Here is a 20756-nt window from a genome sequence, read left to right on the forward strand (position 1 = left end):
CTTTCCTGTACTCAGCATGCACGGCTTTGGGAGGAGCTGTCCCCCGTGTATCTGGCTGAATAAAGAATGTTGCTTCTTAATGCTACATTGGTGTTAAGGAGTTTTCTATTTTAACAAATTTTGGGTAACACTCCCACCCAGAGAACTGGAGGTGCCAGTGTGACCCCATGTCATGGTTTGACCCGGAAACAGGATTTCTGGGATGCTGTGGATGGGGCCAATGAGTGCTCAGATTTGAATATTGCCATCTGGCCCAACCACTGGGCATTGGATCCACCTCTGAGAACACAGGGTAAAAGCAGGGCTCTCCCCCTGGCAGTTTCTCTTTGGATTTCCAGCGGGAAGGAGTTGGGTCTCTCCCCCGGCCCAGTTGCTGGCTGGGCGGGGGGAGGGGAAAAGCCATGCGGCCCGGCCCGAGAGAGGTAGGCCTGGCCCTCCCAAGGGTGGAAGGAAGAAGTAAAGAAATGCCGGGAAGCAATGGGCAGCCTGTTCCACCCCCCCCCCTTGGAGACAGACAGAGAGAGAGTGCAGCCTGTGTTTGTGGCCGTTACCTTGAAATTCAGTAAACATGTGCTGGCAGCAGGCAGCCCGGCTGAGGAGATGGGGGGCGGTGTGCAGCCAGGAGTCCAGCTGCTTGGAGGAGTTTTTACCCTTCTTGGACAATGAAAACTTCACAGAACATTAACCCTTCCTAGACGAGTGATGAAGGTCTGGACCAGAGAGAGAGAGAGTGAGGGATGTTGAAAGAATGGAGAAGAGGGAGTGGCATTTTATGCTGGACTCTTTTGTGTAGCCATGGACAGAGCCATGTTTCCGTGTGATACAGAGACTGAGCCCAGGGGGAGAAATGTCCCAGAGCCAAAGAAGATTCAGTGTGGGTATCCCTCGGCCCCAGGGGGTATATAAAATATGGGGGGGATAGATGTCCCAAAGGTGAGATACTGTGCTTTTCTGGAACTGGACAAAGCATCCTTAAAAAGACAACCCTGGAAGCAGCCCTGATTCTTGTTCGGTGGTGAGAGCACCGGAACAAGGACGGAAAAGGCCACCACGACACACGGAAGAACTCCCTCTCCTCTTGAGGAATTGAAAGTTGAGCATTCTAAAGGGTGGTGCTGGACCCAGAACTGGTGATTTTGGAAGATGTATTGTATTGGGAATTTAGGGGGAGAGGAGGAGGAGAGTGTTTTTGTGAGGTTTTCATTTTCCTTGTGTTTTCTTTTTTTCTTTTGTGTGTAGTTTAGTAATTGTTTGTGTAGTTTAGTTAATAAACTTTTCTTTATGTTTAAGCTGGAGCCTGCTTTGCTTATTCCTGGTCACATCTCACAGCAGACACCAGAGAAGGTGTATTTTCATGGGGGCATTTGGCCTTGTGCCAGTGTCAAACCTTGACACCCCACTCAAACAAGGGCTGGAAGGAGGATCTGGGGAACTCCAGGCCTGTCAGCCTGACCTGGGTGCCCGGCAAGGTTATGGAACAGATCACCTTGAGTGCCATCCCAGGACACCCACAGGATGGCCGATGGATCAGAGCCAGCCAGCGTGGATTTCAATGTCTGCACTGATGATCTGGATGGCGGGATTGAGTCAACCATTGGCAAATTTGCAGATGACACCAAGTTGTCTGGGAGTGCTGATCTGCTCGAGGGTAGGAGGGCTCTGCACAGGACTTGGAAAGGCTGGATCCAGGGCCCAAATCCAACAAGGTGAGGTTTAATCAGTCCAAGTATTGGATCCTGCACTTTGGCCACAACAACCCCTGCAGCACTACAGGCTGGGCACAGAGTGGCTGGACAGCGGCCAGGCAGAAAGGGACCTGGAGGCACTGCTGGACAGCAGGCTGGACATGAGCCAGCAGTGTGCCCAGGTGGCCAAGAAGGGCAATGGCTCCTGGCTGGATCAGGAATGGTGTAGCCAGTGCCAGCATTGCAGGCAATACAAATCTCTGCAATGGTGTACCAGGGCAGAGATGGGCTGTTTGCAGGGGAAGGAACAGGGGCAGGCAACAGGAAGAAATTTGTAGCAGAAAGAGTAAAGAAAGCAGAGGTGAAGCAAATGAAATGCTCAGGGCAGTTTGGGGGTGGCTGCCAGGCAGCCCTGGCTCTGAGCAACAGTATCTGCAGTGGTACAGAAAACTCCCAGTTGATGGGAACAAACTTTCTGGCTGACTGCAGAGGCCAGGACAAAGCTGAGTGGTTTCCCTGGTGTCCCCCAGCCCTTGCTGGCCCCAGGGGCTGATGGCATTTGTGCTCCCTCAGGTTCATGTCCCCACACCAACAGCATGGGGGTGCTAACCCTGCTCTGTGCAATGCAAACAGGGGCTGCTGAGCCATTGCTGCCGTGTCTGTGCCTGCAAGGATGGGGCACCTGTGTGAGCTGGAGGAGAAGCCAGGGCTGCAGAGGGGGGATGTTGTTGGAAGCTCCATGAGGACGCTCTGGGACGCTGCCCTGGGCTGTCCAGCGCACTGGGGATGGATCAGCCCTTGCTCTGCTGCTCCTTCCCATCTCCCCCAGGGCCCTTGCAGAGCCCCAGCCATGCTGTTTGCCCCCAGCCTGCCCACAGCCAGCATGGGGCTGCTCACGGGGCTTTTCTTTACTGAGCATTGGCCTGGGCATGTTCTTGAGAGAGCCTAGGCAAGGAGCCTGGAGCCCCCAGGCCCTGGCCTGAGGCATCAGCTCTGGCCCAGCAGTGCCCATGGGCTGTCCCTGCTGCAGCCCCAGCACTGCCACCCCCAGGGCTGTGCCAACCCCGAGAGCACTCAGGCCCTGCAGCAACACCAGGGCCACCAGGGCAGCGGGGCAGGGCCACGGCAGCAGCACTGGCAACACCAAGTGCTGCTGCTGCTGGGCACAGCTGCTGGGCCAGCGCTGCAGCTCTGCACACAGACATTGCTGCTGCAGCTCCAGAGAAGAGAATAGAAGGGGCATCTCTGGTGAAAACAATGCTGGGAGATCATTTAGTTCCTTCAAAGGCACCAAGAGACCAGCTCCTCATTGACGCAGTCTGGGGCCACAGTTAAAGTGGAGGGAAACAAAAGGAGAAATGGCACAAGGAATGACAGTCCTTTGTGGACAATAGAAAAAAAAAAAAACAAAACAAAGGAAAAAACACCCACAACCAAACCAACAACAAGTATCAAAGATGATTTTTATTATAAGTCTTTTATTTAAGAAATTGGAAATTGGCCAGCAGTTTAATGTTTCTGAAAAGCATCCAGTCATAAGTCTCCACACTGCAGCCTTGAGCTCCTGGTTCCTCAGGCTGTAGATGATGGGATTAAGGGCTGGAGACACCACCGAGTACATAACTGACACTGACAGATCCAGGGATGGGGAAGAGATGGAGGGGGGCTTCAGGTGGGCAAATGCTGCAGTGCTAAGAAACAGTGAGACCACGGCCAGGTGAGGGAGGCAGGTGGAAAAGGCTTTGTGCCGTCCCTGCTCAGAGGGGATCCTCAGCACGGCCCTGAAGATCTGCACATAGGAGAAAACAATGAACACAAAACAGCCAAATGCTAAACAGACACTGACAGCAAGAAGCCTAAATTCCCTGTGGCAGGATTTGGAGCAGGAGAGTTTGAGGATCTGGGGAACTTCACAGAAGAACTTGCCCAGGGCATTGCCATGGCACAGGGGCAATGAAAATGTATTGGCTGTGTGCACAAGAGCATTGAGAAAGGAACTGGCCCAGGCAGCTGCTGCCATGTGGGCACAAGCTCTGCTGCCCAGGAGGGTCCCGTAGTGCAGGGGTTTGCAGATGGACACATAGCGGTCGTAGCACATGATGGTCAGGAGGGAAAGCTCTGCTGACATGAAAAAGGCAAATAAAAAGAGCTGAGCAGCACATCCTGTGTAGGAGATGTCCCTGGTGTCCCAGAGGGAATTGTGCATGGCTTTGGGGACAGTGGTGCAGATGGAGCCCAGGTCACTGAGGGCCAGGTTGAGCAGGAAGAAGAACACGGGTGTGTGCAGGTGGTGGCCGCAGGCTACGGCGCTGATGATGAGACCGTTGCCCAGGAGGGCAGCCAGGGAGATGCAGCTCCTCCTCATTGCCCAGAACAGGGAGCCCCAGAGGCAGACACAGCAGCCCAGATGTGCCCCCCTGGCCTGGAGTGCCTCTGGCAAGGGAGCAGCACCAGGCACTGCAGGAGCCTGCAGACAATTCCTGCAGCACTTGTAGGATGATCCTTCTCCCCAGTGGACGTTCCCATGGTGCCAAGTCAGGAACTGCAATGGGGAGTAGGGCCAGAGATGAAAGGGCAACCAGGGATGGCCTGTTTGCAGGGGAGGGAACAGGGCTGGGCAAGAGGAAGAAATTTGTATAAGGGAAGAGTAAAGAAAGCAAAGGGGAAGCATAGGAAATGCTCAGGGCACTTTGGGGGTGGCTGCCAGGCAGCCCTTTCTCTGAGCAACAGCATCTGCAGTGGGACAGGAAACTCCCAGCTGATAGGAACAAACTTTCTGGCTGACAGCAGAGGCCAGGACAAAGCTGAGTGGTTTCCCTGGTGTCCCCCAGCCCTTGCTGGCCCCAGGGGCTGATGGCATTTGTGCTCCCTCAGGTTCATGTCCCCACACCAACAGCATGGGGGTGCTAACCCTGCTCTGTGCAATGCAAACAGGGGCTGCTGAGCCAGTGCTGCCGTGTCTGTGCCTGCAAGGATGGGGCACCTGTGTGAGCTGGGGGAGAGGGCAGGGCTGCAGAGGGGGGATGTTGTTGGAAGCTCCATGAAGACGCTTTGGGACGCTGCCCTGGGCTGTCCAGAGCACTGGGGATGGATCAGCCCCTGCTCTGCTGCTCCTTCCCATCTGCCCCAGGACCCTTGCAGAGCCCCAGCCATGCTGTTTGCCCCCAGCCTGCCCACAGCCAGCCTGGGGCTGCTCACAGCAGTTTTCTGTGCTGAGCATTGGCCTGGGCGTGTTCTTGAGAGAGCCTGGGCAAGGAGCCTGGAGCCCCCAGGGCCTGGGCTGAGGCGTCAGCGCTGCCCCAGCAGTGCCCATGCCCTGTCCCTGCTGCAGCCCCGGCACTGCCACCCCCAGGGCTGTGCCCGGCCCTGAGTGCACTCAGGCCCTGCAGCAACACCAGGGCCACCAGGGCAGCGGGGCAGGGCCACGGCAGCAGCACTGGCAACACCAAGTGCTGCTGCTGCTGCTGGGCACAGCTGCTGGGCCAGCGCTGATCTGCCCCAGCTCTGCACACAGACATTGCTGCTGCAGATCCAGAGAAGGCAACAAAAGGGCATCTCTGCAGGAAACTCTGCTGGGAGATTATTTAGTTCCTTTAAACCAACCAAGAGCACAGCCCCTCATTGACACAGGCTGTTGCCACAAGGAAGGTGGAGAGAAACAAAATTAGAAATGGCACAAACAATCATATTTATTAGTGGACAAGGTGAAAAAAGTAAAATAAAAAGAGAAAGAACCTCCAAAATGAAACCAAGCAGAAGTATCAAAGATTACTTTTATTACAAGTGATTTGCAGCAATTGGCCAGGAGTTTAATGTTTCTGAAACCATCCAGTCATCATTGTCCACACTGCAGCCTTGAGCTCCTGGTTCCTCAGGCTGTAGATGAGGGGGTTCAGGGCTGGAGGTACCACTGAGTACAGAACTGACAGGGCCAGATCCAAGGATGGAGAGGACTTGGAGGGGGGCTTTAGGTAAGTAAAAAATGAGGTGCTGATGAATAGAGAGATCACGGCCAGGTGAGGGAGGCAGGTGGAAAAGGCTTTGTGCCGTTCCTGCTCCGAGAGAATCCTCTGCACGGCCCTGAAGATCTGCACATAGGAGAAAACAATGAACACAAAACAGCCAATTCCTAAAAAGGCACACACTGCAAGAAGCCCAAGTTCTCTGAGAAAGGTTTTAGCACAGGAGAGCTTGAGGATCTGTGGGATTTCACAGAAGAACTGGCCCAGGACATTGCCATGGCACATGGGCAGGGAAAATGTATTGACTGTGTGCAGCAGTGAAAAGAGAAAACCACTGGCCCAGGCAGCTGCTGCCATGTGGGCACAAGCTCTGCTGCCCAGGAGGGTCCTATAGTGCAGGGGTTTGCAGATGGACACGTAGCGGTCATAGCACATGATGGTCAGGAGGGAAAGCTCTGCTGACATGAAAAAGGCAAAAAAAAAGAGCTGAGCAGCACATCCTTCATAGGAGATGTCCCTGGTGTCCCAGAGGGAATTGTGCATGGCTTTGGGGACAGTGGTGCAGATGGAGCCCAGGTCGCTGAGGGCCAGGTTGAGCAGGAAGAAGAACATGGGTGTGTGCAGGTGGTGGCCGCAGGCTACGGCACAGATGATGAGGCCGTTGCCCAGGAGGGCAGCCAGGGAGATGCCCAGCAAGAGGCAGAAGTGCAGGAGCTGCAGCTGCCGCGTGTCTGCCAATGCCAGCAGGAGGAAGTGGCTGATGGAGCTGCTGTTGGACATTTGCTGGGGCTGGACATGGGGACCTGTTCATGGAGAAAAGGACAGTGAAGAGTTAGAAGAGATATCTGTAACCAAAATCAAATCTCCCATATACCCTCCCCTGAAATACACACAGAAACACTTCTGTATTTAGGAGTTCTGTGGTTTTCTTTTTGAGCTTCCCCCATGTTTCTCCTGGTATTCTTGGATATCAAACTCTCCGTATTTCTGCTGCCCTCTGGTAGAACAGAGTGAGTTCCCTGAGGCAAGATGATGAGTGGAGCGTGATGGGAGATGGTCTGTCATGTTATTCTCTTTGGAGTTTCTCTGGTCTTTAACCATCCTCAGGTGAAGGATAATAACTTTCTTATGCTGCCCATAAAATATCACCAGGTACTGCTGAGAGCAGATGGATCCATCACAGCCCAGCTTCATACTTATAGCCAAGGACTCACGTTGCTCATTTCACCAACCCAGCAGCATTTTCCATGTCACAACACCTCTGCCTTTCCCCATTAATCCTATAACTCAGAGATGCTCTCGGACAGGTTTGCATCTGGGATTGAAGCTCCCAGCTTGGACTGAAATCTCAGGGAGACTTCCAAGTGTCCTTATGATGGCATTGGATGAAGGGAGATGCAGCTCCTTCTCTGGCTGCACTGACAGCATCGCCCAGAGCCAGGCACTGGGGACAGCGTCACCCTGAGCCAGCTGTGCCCCCTCCAGAGCCCCCAGTGCCCGGCAGCAGCTCCCAGCCCTGTGCACTGCAGAGGGAACTGGGCCCGGGGCTGCAGAGCTGCCCCACGGCTCTGCTGCAGCTCTGCCTGCACAGGAGGGGCTGCACGCCTTGGAGCCCCGGCCCTGAGGGCAGAGGCTTGGCTGGGGCACAGGAGGGAGGGGGCTTGTTCAGAGAGAGGGGCTGCACTGCAGGGGCTCCTGTGGACATCTCCAAACTCTCCTTGCCACAGCATTGCTGGGTTTTGTTTTCTCTTATTGCCTGATCTTCTCTCTGCTTCCAGGAGATTTTCCTTCCTGCAGGTGTTTCCCTGTGCCTGATCTCTCCCTGCCAGCACTCACAGACCCCAAATCTCTGTGCACTCTCCTTGGACTGACAGAACCCTGCCTGTTTGCAGGGTGCTGGCTGGGGGCAGGTTCTGTTTGCAGCTTGGAGAAAGGACAGCTCAGACTGAGCCTGATGGTTAAGAGCAAAAGTGATGCTTCTGCTGTCCATGGGCAGAGTGGCTGCAAGCACATTAGGGATCTCCCGTGAACCTATTGATCACTAATAGGAACAGTTCAAATGTCTCAGACACTAGTCAAAATTCATAATCAGCCGTTAATATTTATACCCCCATCCCTGCCATCAACCAGTAATATGAAATGGAATACAAAATCTTTGGAAATTTCCACGTTCTTATCAAAATTCTTGTCTTGGAAATATTCCATGACTGATCTGAACCCCAAAGCATGTCAGAGCTTCATGAGAATTTCACCTCCCCTGCACCAGAAATACTCAAGAGTTGTACTCACAGAGTCTGTAGGCATTGGGATGTTCCAGCTGCAGGAGATGGCTCCAGGAGCTGCAGTTGCATTGTCCTGCAGCCAGAGGTTCCTGTGCCAAGGGCTGGCAGAGATTCTGCCCCAGGCACTTCTCAGCACCTTCCCAGCCCTGACTGATTGAAGCTCTCTGTGCCTCTGTGCTGTGCCCGGGCTGGCTGCAGGCAGTGCCCCAGCCCTGCTGGGCTGGCAGAAGAGCTGCTCATCAAGAGAAATGTGCTTTTGAAGCTCTGCTTGGTTGTGCAGCTCTACAGGAGCTGCCTCTGTGCCAGGAGCCCAGCCCAGCTCAGCAGCATAAACAGCACAAGGACTTTAATGAGCCTCTGGGGCTTTGTGCTCAGGCCCTGAATATCAGTCCCTGAGAGGGAGCAGAATAAACCTCTCCAGAACTCCAAGTCAGAATCCAACTCCAAAGTTTCTTGAAGTTTTAATGGGTCCTACTGAGTGAGAAGACAGAGAATGTGTCTCCAGGCCCCAGGCAGAGCAGAGAACTGGAAGCACTGATGACAGGTGGGGACAAAGAGAAGCCAAGTCTTGGTGCCCTGGGGCACAGCAGCAGGGTCTGTGCCACCAAGGGCTGGGAGGAGACACTTTGTCCTGAGGCCCTGGGGCCTCCTGGCACAGCCCCAGCCAGGCTGGGTACTGTCAGCCCCTTGTCCTGCCATCAGAATTCCCCTCAGCCCACATCCCAGTGGCCTCAAGGATCTGCTGGAAGGAGTCCCTGGGGAGTCTTGGTCAGAAATGGCCCTAGGGGCTCCTTAATGGTCACAGAGTGTTTCAAAGGACTTAAGGTTGGGCTTTTGCCTTGGAGTCTCTGAGAGGTTTATTGCAAACATGGCCTCCAATTATCTGCTTTAATGAGTCCCCTGAGAGCCTTTGTCAGTAACAACACTCAGTGGGCTCATTAATGCCTCAAGGTACTTCAAGTATTTTAAGGTACTTGGTGTTTCACTCTTAATACAAACTCAATGAGAAGTTTCTTCAATCATGGCCCCAGTTTTCTGCTTTAATGAGTCCCTTGAGAACTCTGTACTGACATTCAGTGGGCCTCATCAATGATTTGAAATACTCAAGGTTTTTAAGGTACTTTGGAATTTCCTTTCCACACTGAATCTCTGAGAGCATTTAGTGCCATCCTGGCCTCCAATTCACTCCTCCAAGGAGTCCAGGAGGAGCCTGCATTGGGGATGGACCTCAGTGGGACCCATTCATGCTTTGAGACACTTTGAGTGTTTCCTCTGACTTTGAGATCTGGAAAGGTTTGTGCAATCTCCTCTCATGCCCTGAGGTTCCAGGGCTCACCTCCAAATGCACCACAGGGCTCATTAGGATCAAACAAGTCCTGACAAACCATGGCTCTGCCTTGATTTCCCTCTGTTCTCATGCAGTTCATCAGGAAGTTCTCTGTAGTGGTTTTAGTTCACCAATATGAGATTTCTTAGCCAATGCATCAATTAGTGTGGTGGATTCAGTGTTGGCTAATTACCTGTGCACTCACTAGAATATTCTTACTGATTTTCTGCTGTGAGATCGAATTAGGAGAAAGGCAAAGTGGGCTCAAAACTTTAAAAGAGTATAAAGAAAAGATTATTAATAGTAACTCAAAGAAAGAGAAATAAGAATCAGAACAAAACTTTTAGAATACTTCTCCTCTCTCTAAAACCTTTTCTTTGTTACTGACAATGTAATGAGACAAAACCTAAAGGTTTCAGTCAGTTTACCACTTCTATAAGAGCCTTTCTTCAGTTCTCTTGGGGAGAGGAGTCTCTCTTTCCTTCTATGGAGACTTCTCCATAAGAAAATAGTTCTCTCATTGCTTTCAATTTCAGTGAATAGCAGCTGCCTGGCAAATCTGCAATTGTGAAGTCCCTCCTATTTTTTCCACAACTTTTCCCACAGCTGTGTTCATAGGCCATGTCTGCTTATGGGGTATTAGTTTAAAGATGAGCTGTTGAAGAGCAAAGGTCCTCTTCATGTATTTCTGAAATTATCTTCATCTCTGAATACAGAGATCTTCTTCTCTTCATGAGGACACAGGGTCTCAACAATCTTCTCTCTTTCTCTGTTCAGACTTCTCATGCGATCACAGCTACTTCAACATTTGCTTACTTTAGCATGGAGGCCTGTCATGTTAAAGGCTCCCAGCCAGGTAATAATAGACATTGACTCAATGATTCACAGAAGGCTGATCAATAATCTTTATTAAGAAACTCATACTTTTATACCCCAGTTTGATACATGTGGACTTAAATGGTCCTCCAATCCAAACATCATCACCATTGGCTAAATAAGAACCCACCCTTTGATAAACAAATCTCCATAACACATTCAACTTGATTAAAATACCAAGTGCAGCAAGTTAAGCTAAGAATTTTTACTTTTTTCTTATCTTCTCCAAAGGCTTTTCCAAAATAATGCTTGGAAAGTTGTGTTTCTCTCTGTGGCCAGAGAGCTGCTGCCATAGAAGGCTTTGGTGAACAAGAAATTTCCTCATACCTTTTAGTGCGTTATAGGGAAAAAGAGTCTGATGTATCAATTACATCCTTCTCCATAGCTTTACAAGAGGATTTCAGCCCCAAGATCAGGATATCTCCTCATCCCTCCCATCTGGGACTCAACTTCATCTTCAATGACCTTGGTGTCTTCATATTGCTCCTCTATGAGCCTGCACTTAGTCCTTTTCTCTCACTCGAGGGAGGATGGAAGCACTGAAAGAGTTCATATCTCACCCAGGGCCTGCAGATGGTTCTGTGACCCCGGCCAGGCTTGGTGCTTGGGCTGGAGCTGTTTTACAATGGAGGTTTCTGCAGCGGCTTCACTGGGGCTGTGTCAGGATGGGCCGTGCTGGGGCAGGGCCAGGATCTCAGCATCCAGGCCAGAGCACAGCAGCAGCACGGCCCAGGGCCGACGACTTCTCATCCCCCTGCCCAGGGCTTGCTGGTGAACCCCAACGGTGGCAGAATCTTGGCCAAGCCGGCCTGGCCCGGGGCTGCTCCTGGGGCCCAGCAGATCCTGGCTGGGGCCGGGCTGGCAGCAGGGCAGGGCTCAGCAGAGCCCAGATGTTGCCAACTGCAGCCATGGCCTGGCACGGCCTCGGCCCTGCAGCCTCCCCTGCCCAGCCCAGCAGCCGATGGGGCCTGGTGGGGTCCCTGGTGTGAGATGCAAAGCTGTGTTTCGTGTCAGGTACAAACAGGCGACGTGTGTATTTGTGAATGTGAAATTTGTGGACCCCGACAATGGGAGAGCTGTGAATTCTAATAATAACTGAGGAAAATAAAGCATGGAAAAAGGCCTTTGAACCTATCTTTTGTTTGCAATTAACCCTGGTTGATTTAGGAGCATTGGAATTAAGGTATTAAAGATGTTGCTTTTTCCTTGCATTTAATCCATAAAAAGCTCTGCAATAATAACCTTTTGAAGTATAATTTTAGAATATTACTTGTATCCTTGAAACTATAGCTTTGGAATATATATAAAGGAAATATGCTTATCTCACGCATTATTGAAGCAGAGAAAAACAGCTTGAGAAAGGAAGATGAACATCACCTCAAGGGTTTATGGTTTCGACCAAAGGGAAGCTGGATATCACTGTTATGAGATTTATAGTCTCTGCAATTAAAAGGTGGACACACATCTGGGGAGCTGGACCCCACCAGATGGGATTCGTCTTTCTTCTTTTGGAAACTGGACCATCACCATCTGGGGATACTCCTTTGAGATACATCCTGAGAAACTAAGATCACAATAGTGTATAGAATCATGATGTAATAATTTGGAATAAAAATTGCTGATGAGTAAAAAAATTTGAAATAGAAACTGCTGAAAAAGCTGATGAGTACCCCTATAAATACCTGTAACTCTCAATTATTGGTGTGCAGTTGGAGAGAAAACTTCCCCCACTGTACCCAGCGCTGCATTGCTCATACTTTACCATATTAAATAATAAATTGATTGCTGCTTGAACATTGGCCTAGTCAAGCTGTTATTCATAACAGAGCCATTTTCTGTCCTGACTGCAAACTCTTCTCCTTCAGTGCCACTGCCAGAGATCATCCCTCTGTCAGCTTGGCACTGTGCCTGCTACATCCTCGTCCCTATCCCTTGCATCAGCTCCTGCACATCATCAGCACTTGCTGCCCCACATCATGAACAGAGAGAGCTGTGTCAGGAGATCAAGGAGTGCATTTTCTTGGCCTTTTTAACAGACACAAGAAGCATGAGTCCAAATAACTTCGTTGTTTGTTCCTGCCCTCCTTTTAGATAACTCTTTTCTGCTTTAATGCAAAAGCCTCTTTTCCTACATGGGTGGAATAATCTGGAATTTTGGCAGTTGGTTCAGGCTGTCAGGTACTATGGGAGTTTTCTCTTGTCTCTGATGAGGATTTGGTGAATTTTCCACTGGTCACTTGGTGGTGTCACCATGGGCTGAGCTCAGCGGCCGACCCTGCTGTCCCCAGGGGATGCATTGGGATGCCAAGCCCCTCAGGGCTGGAATTCGGGGTTGGGCAGGCTCGGAGCGCCCGGAGCCTGGGCCCGTGAGGAGCTGCTGCTGGCCCTGGCTGTGCTCAGCCCGCTGTGCCGAGCAGCCGCGGCCGTGGAGACACAGGCGGGAGCTGTGGCCGAGGCCGGCAGGCGGCCCGGGCCGGCTCACAGCTGCGAGGACGCTGGCAGCCTGTGCACTGAGGCCGAGGCCATGGTGGGCACTTTGCGGGCAGAGCTTTTCCGAGCCGCCCGCAGTGTGCTGCCTCCCGTGTGGGCCCGGCTGCGGCAGAGGCAGGCCGGCAGCGGCGGGCAGAGGCCGCAGAGAGCAGCAGCCCAGCCGGGCCCACTGTGGAGCAGCATGGAGCTGCCGGGCAGCCCTCCGCACAGGGCAGGAGCAGAGCCCAGAGCAGAGGCAGGAGCCGCAGCAGGAGCCAGCCATAGCGGGAGCTCGCCGTGCCCGGGGCCGCAGCCACAGCTCTCCCCTGCCGGCCACAGCAGCAGCCGCTCGCCTCCGAGGCTCCGGTGCTTCCCGAAGACGAGGGGCCCGGCCTCCAGCACGCCCTGGAGCCCCGCAGCGAGAGGAGCCGCCAGCGCCGCAAAGGGCAGCGCAGAGGGTGCAGGCTGAGGAGGAGGACATGAGGCTCGCTCTGGGCCACGCTGGAGCAGCTCTGCCCTGTCAGCCTTTGCCTTGAGCCCTTTGCTTCTTTTCCATGAGCCCTGATCGCTATCCTTGGCCAAGGGCCCCCGCAGCCCTTTCCAGGGCTGCAGGAAAAGCTGCCTCAGGCACAGAATCACAGAATCACTGGCATGGAAGACACTTTCAAGATGGTTGAGTCCAACCTATGGCCTAATACCTCAACTAAAGCACGGCACCGAGTACCACAACCAGTCGTGTTTTAAAGGCTTGCAGGGATGGTGAGTCCACCAGCTCCCTGGAGGGGTCTGTCCCAGGAAGAACCAAGATAACACTGGGGCCTTTTACCCCCTGGCGCTTGGAGCTCTGGAAGTTTGTCTTTCTGCTTAGGCAAAGGCCATGGAAAAGGACTGGGAAAAGTAGTCACAAATCGAGTAGCCTACAGAGCTCTAAATTGATGTGCAAGGAATACAGAAAAACTTAAAAAGAAAAAAAGGCAAAATCAAAATGACATCAGCAAAGTCTTGGGCATGAACACATAGCTGCAAAGGGTCTTCTCAGCCCTATTTCTTTGTATTTCTGGGAACCAGAGGAATTTTGCTTGAGCCTCTGGGGAGATGGGTTTGGGAGGTAAAAGTTCGTGTCTTTTTTTCTCCTTGGGTGTCGCCGTTACAGCGTGGCGACCTGGTTCGGAGTCCGGCACGGTGACCCAAAGGCCAGGGTCACTCGGTCTACATGCTACAGACACCAATGTGTGGACAGCAAATGGCGTTTATTGAGGAGTCTCAGGGGTTTTTATGGCTGGGCCTTGGGCAGTCAGTGTCATTTCCTTCTGCTCACGTCCGGCTGGGTGCGGCCAGGCACGGAGCAGAGGTCTGACTGCAGGGTGAGGGGGGCTTCCTATCTAACCGTACAGCCCGAGATCTTCCGCACACAGATCCCTGACTCTCCACATATTCCCCCCCCCCCCCCATGATTAGTAAAAATCTTACAAAGCTATAAAATGTAGAGGTTACAAAATTTCATGGGTTAGTAGGATTAGTGTAAAATTGCAAGTGTGTTAGTAACTGGCACGCCTTAAAGTAATTGTCGGCGCTCGAGAAACAATATGTTAGCCGTTTCTAAACGCCTTTTAACGAATAGCACCAGTTTGTTTAATATGCAACGCCCAAAGATTAGGGTTAGTAAGATTATAGTGAGTGGGCCTATTAGGGTAGAAATCAGGGTGGTGAGCCATGGGGACTGGTTGAACCACGACTCGAACCAGCCCTGTTGAGCTTCTCTATCCACTTTTCTTAGGTTTAGTCAATTTCTCAGTTCGGCCGTGGAGTCTCTCACGACTCCGGTGTGGTCTGCATAAAAGCAGCATTCCTCTTTCAAGGTGGCACACAGGCCCCCTTGCTGCATGTACAAGAGGTCCAGTCCTCTCCTGTTTTGGAGGACAACCTCTGAGAGCGAGGAAAGGGATTTTTCTAGGGAAGAGATGGATTTCTCGATCCTTTGCAAGTCCTCGTCGACAGTCATCTGCAGTTGTGCCAGTCCCTGATGTTGTGTTGAAAGAGCCAAGATGCCTGTGGCAACGCCGGTAGCTCCTAAACCGAGGAGCATTGCGATGGTGACGCCTGTTATCACTTCTCATTTGTGGAGCCAGTCAGGTTCCTCAAACAAGCGGTACACCTCTTCTTCCTGGAGATACAGGACTCTGGGGACAATTAGAACTTGGACACAAAAGTCGGTAGAATGATCGAATTTGTCAAGGAGTACACATGGGCTTACCCCAGACCGTTGACAGACCCACATTCCCGATGCAGCTGGGATCACCCACTGGAACTTCCCTCCATTAAGTCTGACGAATTCCCGGCAGACATTGCCCATCTGCTTTACCAAGGTTGCATTTCCAAAGCATTTGCCTTGGCCCGTAACCTGACTTAGGGTAATGCCTCTCCGGGGGGTGTCCCATCTGCATTGACATGGATTGTCTGACTTTGAGAAGATGGATGGGAAATTGAAGGCAACACCTTCATAAAAAGGGGGTTGTGCATCATAGCATAACCAGCATGATTCTGTGAAGTTTGGGTTGGATTGGTTTAACGATAAGAAGGTCGCATTTAACATGCTTAAGAATGGATTGGAGAGGGTCGGTTTGGCTAAGAGATTGGATGGGGAGGCTAGTTTCGACATCTGTGTTTTGTGGCTAGAACTGCCCTTAGCTGCAATCCCCTTTCTGGGTCTACTCATTGCTAGAACTGGATTGGGTCCGACTGATTGGGATATTGGAGCTGAGAGTCTTATAATTTGTATGTTCACCCAGATGTAGCAATGAGTGAGATGAACATACGCTGTCCACACTTTGCCCGTGGCCCAGCCATCATGGGTCGGCTGCAAGATTGTCATTATATAGCCTGTGCAGGTGTGCTGTTTCAAGCCTTCGGGCGCAAGCGCATACCTCTCCCTATCATATTTTGGTTCGATACAGCCATGCGGAGTATACTTAATTTGCAGGAACTTATCAGGCTGTTGTGGTGTCCATCTATTGCTTACCACAATAGTTTCACACCCCCAATATCCACAATATCCATACCCTGGATAATTACAATCACTTTTCCCTGGGTTGGAAGCAGGGCACCAGTAGATCCCAAATACTGTTGTCTCCTGAAATCCCTTGGGGTTCCCTGTATGCATGGGAAAAATGTCTTTCAACCTGAACTCGAAAGATGGGGTGTCAGCTGTAACCATTTCTTTGATGGCCCCCTCACCTGAGAGATGGCTTAGAACCCGCCTGAATGGCTGGTGAGGGTAATATTTTGTGTCTGCCTGTCCTCCGCCTACTAACCCTAGAAACAAGATCACACAGAGATACCGTTGCTGCTTTGATTTTGATGGTGCGAGCTTCTCAGGTGATGTCTGGTTGCTCGGTGGTCTCTCTCTCTTTCCCAATAGTGGGGCATATGGGTTGCGGGGGCATCCAAAGATCCAGTCCTGCAAACAGAGTCTCACAATTCTCATGAGTTTCTCTTTGAAGGTCTGGTTTAATAGATTTGAGTGGACACCATTTAATGTCCTCGTCTTTTTTAACGGCCACATATCCCCGCCCCATGAGCACTAGTCTCCAACCTTGTTCCCACTCCCCTAGTTCATTTTTGATCACCACCCGTGGGCCTTTCTCTAGTGCTCAAGTGGCCCAGTGTCTCGGGGCTGGACCGTTTGTTTCATCCCCCCTAGGGAATTGATTTAATGCTACCAGCGCAGTTGCCAGTATGCGCATCTGGTCACCCGGGGGAATGGCATTGGTGAAGCCTTCTGCCTTTGCTAATACTTCCAGTTTAGTTTTCAGAGTCTGGTTTGTTCTTTCGACAATAGCTTGTCTGGTGCTGTTGTATGGGATGCCATGCACCAAGGCGATGTTCCATCTTGAGACGAATGCTTGTACCACCTTTGAAATGAAGTTTGAGCTGTTGTCTGTTTTGATTTGTTTTGGCACTCCAAGCCATGCCATGGCTGTCAGCCAATGTTGGATGGTCGCTTTGGAATTGGTCTTGAGATGCTGTGTGGCCACAGTCATGCCGCTGTACGTATCTATGGTAACTGCAAGCTACGTTCGGGGTCTCAACAGCTGGCATTGTGTAAAGTCTGTCTGCCATATTTCTGAGGCTTTGAGGCCTCTGAGGTTCACGCCACTCGACCACAGTGGTGACTTCTGGCAGTGGGGGCACGTGGCGACGACGATGCTTTTGGACTTCCGGAGGGCGGACTTTGGCCTGTTTAAGAGATTAATTCAGAGTGTCCCTTGGGAAGCCGCCCTTAAAAATAAAGGAGTTCAGGAAGGGTGGGCTTACTTCAAGGCAGAGATCTTGAAGGCGCAGGAACAAACCATTCCTGTATCCCGAAAGATCAGTCAACGGGGCAAACGTCCAGCCTGGCTGGGTAAGGAGATCTTGGAAGAGCTTAGGAATAAAAAGAGGACGTATCAGAGTTGGAAAAAGGGTCAGGTCTCCAAGGATGTATTCAAGAGGGCTGCTAGAGTATGCAGGAAAAAAATTAGGGAGGCCAAAGCCCAGTTTGAACTCAGGATAGCAACTGCTGTTAAGGACAACAAAAAATGTTTTTATAAATATATTAATAGTAGGAAAAAAGGTAAGACCAGCCTTTGTTCCTTAATGGACACAGGTGGTAATTTAGTATTTACAGACGAGGAGAAGGCAGAAGTGTTCAATGCCTATTTTACCTCGGTTTTTAATGAGAAGATAACTTGCCCTCAAGACTCCCGTCCGTCTGGACTGGTAGATGGTTTTAGGGAACAGAATGGTCCCCACATTATCCAAGAAGAGACAGTTATAGAACTATTGAAATGCCTGGACATTCACAAATCTATGGGACCAGACGGGATCCACCCCAGGGTGATGAGAGAGTTGGCGAGTGAGATTGCAAAGCCACTCTCTATCATTTACCAACAGTCGTGGATTACTGGTGAGATTCCGGATGACTGGAAGCTGGCCAATGTGATACCTATTCACAAAAAGGGCGCAAAGGATGACCCTGGCAATTATAGACCAGTCAGTCTGACATCTATACCTGGCAAAATAATGGAACAGTTCATATTACGTGCCATCATGCAAGACTTGCAGGATGGCCAGGGTATCAGACCTAGCCAGCACGGATTTAGGAGGGGTAGATCATGTCTAACTAACCTGATCACTTTTTATGATCAGGTAACCCGGCTAGTGGATGCAGGGAAGGCTGTAGATGTTGTTTTTCTGGATTTCAGAAAGGCCTTCTACACTGTTTCCCATAGCATACTCCTACACAAGCTAGCTGGCCGTGGTCTGGATAGGAATACCCTTTGCTGGGTTCAAAACTGGCTGGATGGCCGGGCCCAAAGAGTGCTGGTGAATGGTGTCACATCTAGCTGGCGACCAGTCACAAGTGGTGTCCCTCAGGGTTCTGTGTTGGGACCAGTTTTGTTCAATATTTTTATTGACGATATGGATGAGGGCTTAGAGTCTTTTATTAGTAGTTTCGCTGATGATACCAAATTGGGAATGAGTGTAGTTCAACTAGAGGGGTGTTGGGCTCTCCAGAGAGACTTGGAACGGCTGGACAAATGGACAGAATCAAATGGGATGAACTTCAATAAGTCCAAGTGCCGAGTATTGCACTTCGGCCATAATAATCCCCTGTACCGATACAAGCTGGGGATGGAGTGGCTGGATAGTGCCCAGGTGGAAAGGGACCTGGGGGTGCTGGTTGACAGTCGATTGAATATGAGCCAGCAATGTGCCCAGGTAGCCAAGAGGGCCAATGCCATCCTGGCCAGTATCAGAAATGGTATGGCCAGCAGGAACAGAGAGGTCATTCTTCCCCTGTACTCGGCACTGGTGAGGCCTCACTTGGAGTACTGTATCCAGTTCTGGGCCCCTCACTTTAAGAGGGACGTTGAGTTACTTGAGCGTGTCCAGAGGAGAGCAACGAAACTAATAAGGGGCTTGGAACACAAGCCATATGAAGAGCGACTGAGGGAGCTGGGGTTGTTCAGCCTGGAGAAAAGGAGACTAAGGGGTGACCTCATCACTCTCTACAACTTCCTGAAGGGTGGCTGTAGTGAGCTGGGGGTCGGCCTCTTTCTCCGGGCGACAACGGATAGAACAAGAGGACACAGTCTCAAGTTGCGTCAAGCTAGATGTAAGTTAGAAGTAAGAAGGAAATACTTCACAGAAAGAGTGGTCAGAAACTGGAATCATTTACCCAGTGAGGTGGTAGAGGCATCATCCCTTGAAGAATTTAAAAAAAGACTGGATGTGGCACTTGCTGCCATGATCTAGCTGAACAGTTAGAACATCGGCTGGACTAGATGATCTTATAGGTCTCTTCCAGTCTTGAAAATTCTGTGATTCTGTGATTCTGTGATCTGCAGTAGAAATCCGGCACCTTTTCGCAAGCGCTTTAGCTCCAATGTGAAGGGATTAGTGCAACTGACGAGCTTCTTTCAGTGTCCATACACCTTTTGCGGCGGCGTCAGCCTTGTCGTTGCCTATTTGGTAGAATCCTTTGATCGGGTCATGGCTGTTGATGCGGATGACTGATATGGTGCCTTTCCGTGAACAGAGTGCTTCCTCCAGCATCGTTGCCACTGTGGACACTGACACACCTGGTCCGGACATGGCTAGGCAGAGCTTGACCACAAATATGGAGTCAGTCACAATGTTAAGGTGTTCTTCTGGGAACAGTCTGCATGCTAGCACTACGGCTGCTGCTTCAAGCTGTTGGACTGAAAGCGTGGGGTCGGTTGCCTTGACACGTTGCCACTCCTCTCCTGACTGCCATAATGCCACCGCGGTGGAGGTCAGCGATGATGCGTCTGTGAAGATGGCTGGTCCTGCTTGCGGTCGGTCGATTACTTTTGGTGGGAGGTTGATATTGATGACCGTGAGCAGCCAAGTCCAAGGGGGTTTTTCTGCATAGCGAATCTCTCCTCCAAAGCCTGCAAGGGCCATGGCTAGATATTCAGATGTGGTTGTTGTTGACTGCGCAGAGAGCTGTTTGCGGAAGGGCAAGTATATGTTGGAAGGCTCGATGCCTAGATGTCTTAGGGCGAGTTTCCTGCCTTTCATGATGAGGCTGCTGAGGCACTCGACTCTCGGAGAAAAGGCATGTGACGGTTTCCCCAAGACAACCCATAGTATCGGTTGGGCTTTGTCAGGGGGTCCTTGGGCTAAGGCTCCCACTCCCCCCTTTTGTGTAAAGTGGACATACAGATCGACTGGAGCACTTGAATCCCATCTGGTGAGCACGCTCTCTGACACCTGACCATCGATGAAGTTGAGTGAGCTTATCGTTTCCAGTGTCAGGGTTTTCTGTTCCCATGGGTTCTTCCCTTTCAAGAGGTCATTTAGAGGGTCCATGACCTTGGGAGGAATCAGGACGATGTTGCGGAGCCACTGTAAGGACCCTACCAGCTGTTGCACGTCGTGGAGCGTCTTGATGTCCCGGCGGATTTTCATTCGGGGAGGAGTTATGTAGGACCTTGTGATTCCCACTCCTAGGAAGGTCACGCATGGTCCCTTTTTATTTTCGCACTCGCTACCTCGAAGCCATTTGTCTTTATGGTCTCGGAGATGGTTGATATCAGCTGGTCTACTTGTCTTGTTGATGGCGTGGCGATCAGGATGTCGTCCATGTACTGCATGATGGTCACAGTCGGATTGTTCTGCCAGACTGGTGCTAGCGCTCGGTCCACTGTGATCTGGCAGATGGTGGGAGAGTTGACCATCCCTTGTGGAAGCATCCTCCATTGGAAACGTAGGTTGGGCGACTGGCTATTTGGGAAGACGATGGAGAAAGTGAAACGCTCCTTGTCATCTTCGTGCAGGGGAATAGAAAAGAAGCAGTCTTTGATGTCGAGCACTGCACAGGGTTGTCCTCTCGGTATCATCGAGTTCATGGGCAGCGAAGTTTGCACGGGGCCCATAGGCTGGATTCTTTTGTTCACTTCCCACAGGTCGTGCAGGAGACGAAAGCCTTCACCAGACTGTTTAGGTATTACAAAGATCGGGGTATTCCATAGGCTGGTGGAGGGTTCTATATGATTCTTGTGTAATTCACAGCTAACTAGCTCAAGGAGAGCAGTCATTCGAGGCGTTGACAAGGGCCACTGCTCGATCCACACCGGATCGACTTATT

General features: G+C 51.2%; 2 protein-coding genes across 2 annotated transcripts in view; one reads left to right on the forward strand and one right to left on the reverse strand.

The window, feature by feature from the left end:
* Positions 1-20756, forward strand: part of LOC131559625 (zinc finger protein 345-like) — a 740983-nt gene that overhangs the window by 355039 nt on the left and 365188 nt on the right. The gene's annotated exons all lie outside the window — the stretch shown is intronic.
* Positions 5531-6154, reverse strand: LOC131559863 (olfactory receptor 14J1-like; the record flags this gene model as incomplete). Its single annotated transcript, XM_058808368.1, has 1 exon — positions 5531-6154. A coding segment is annotated over one exon (624 nt), but the record flags the coding sequence as incomplete, so codon positions are not given.

Source organism: Ammospiza caudacuta, chromosome 7, assembly GCF_027887145.1.
Source record: "Ammospiza caudacuta isolate bAmmCau1 chromosome 7, bAmmCau1.pri, whole genome shotgun sequence".
NCBI classification, from domain to species: domain Eukaryota; kingdom Metazoa; phylum Chordata; class Aves; order Passeriformes; family Passerellidae; genus Ammospiza; species Ammospiza caudacuta.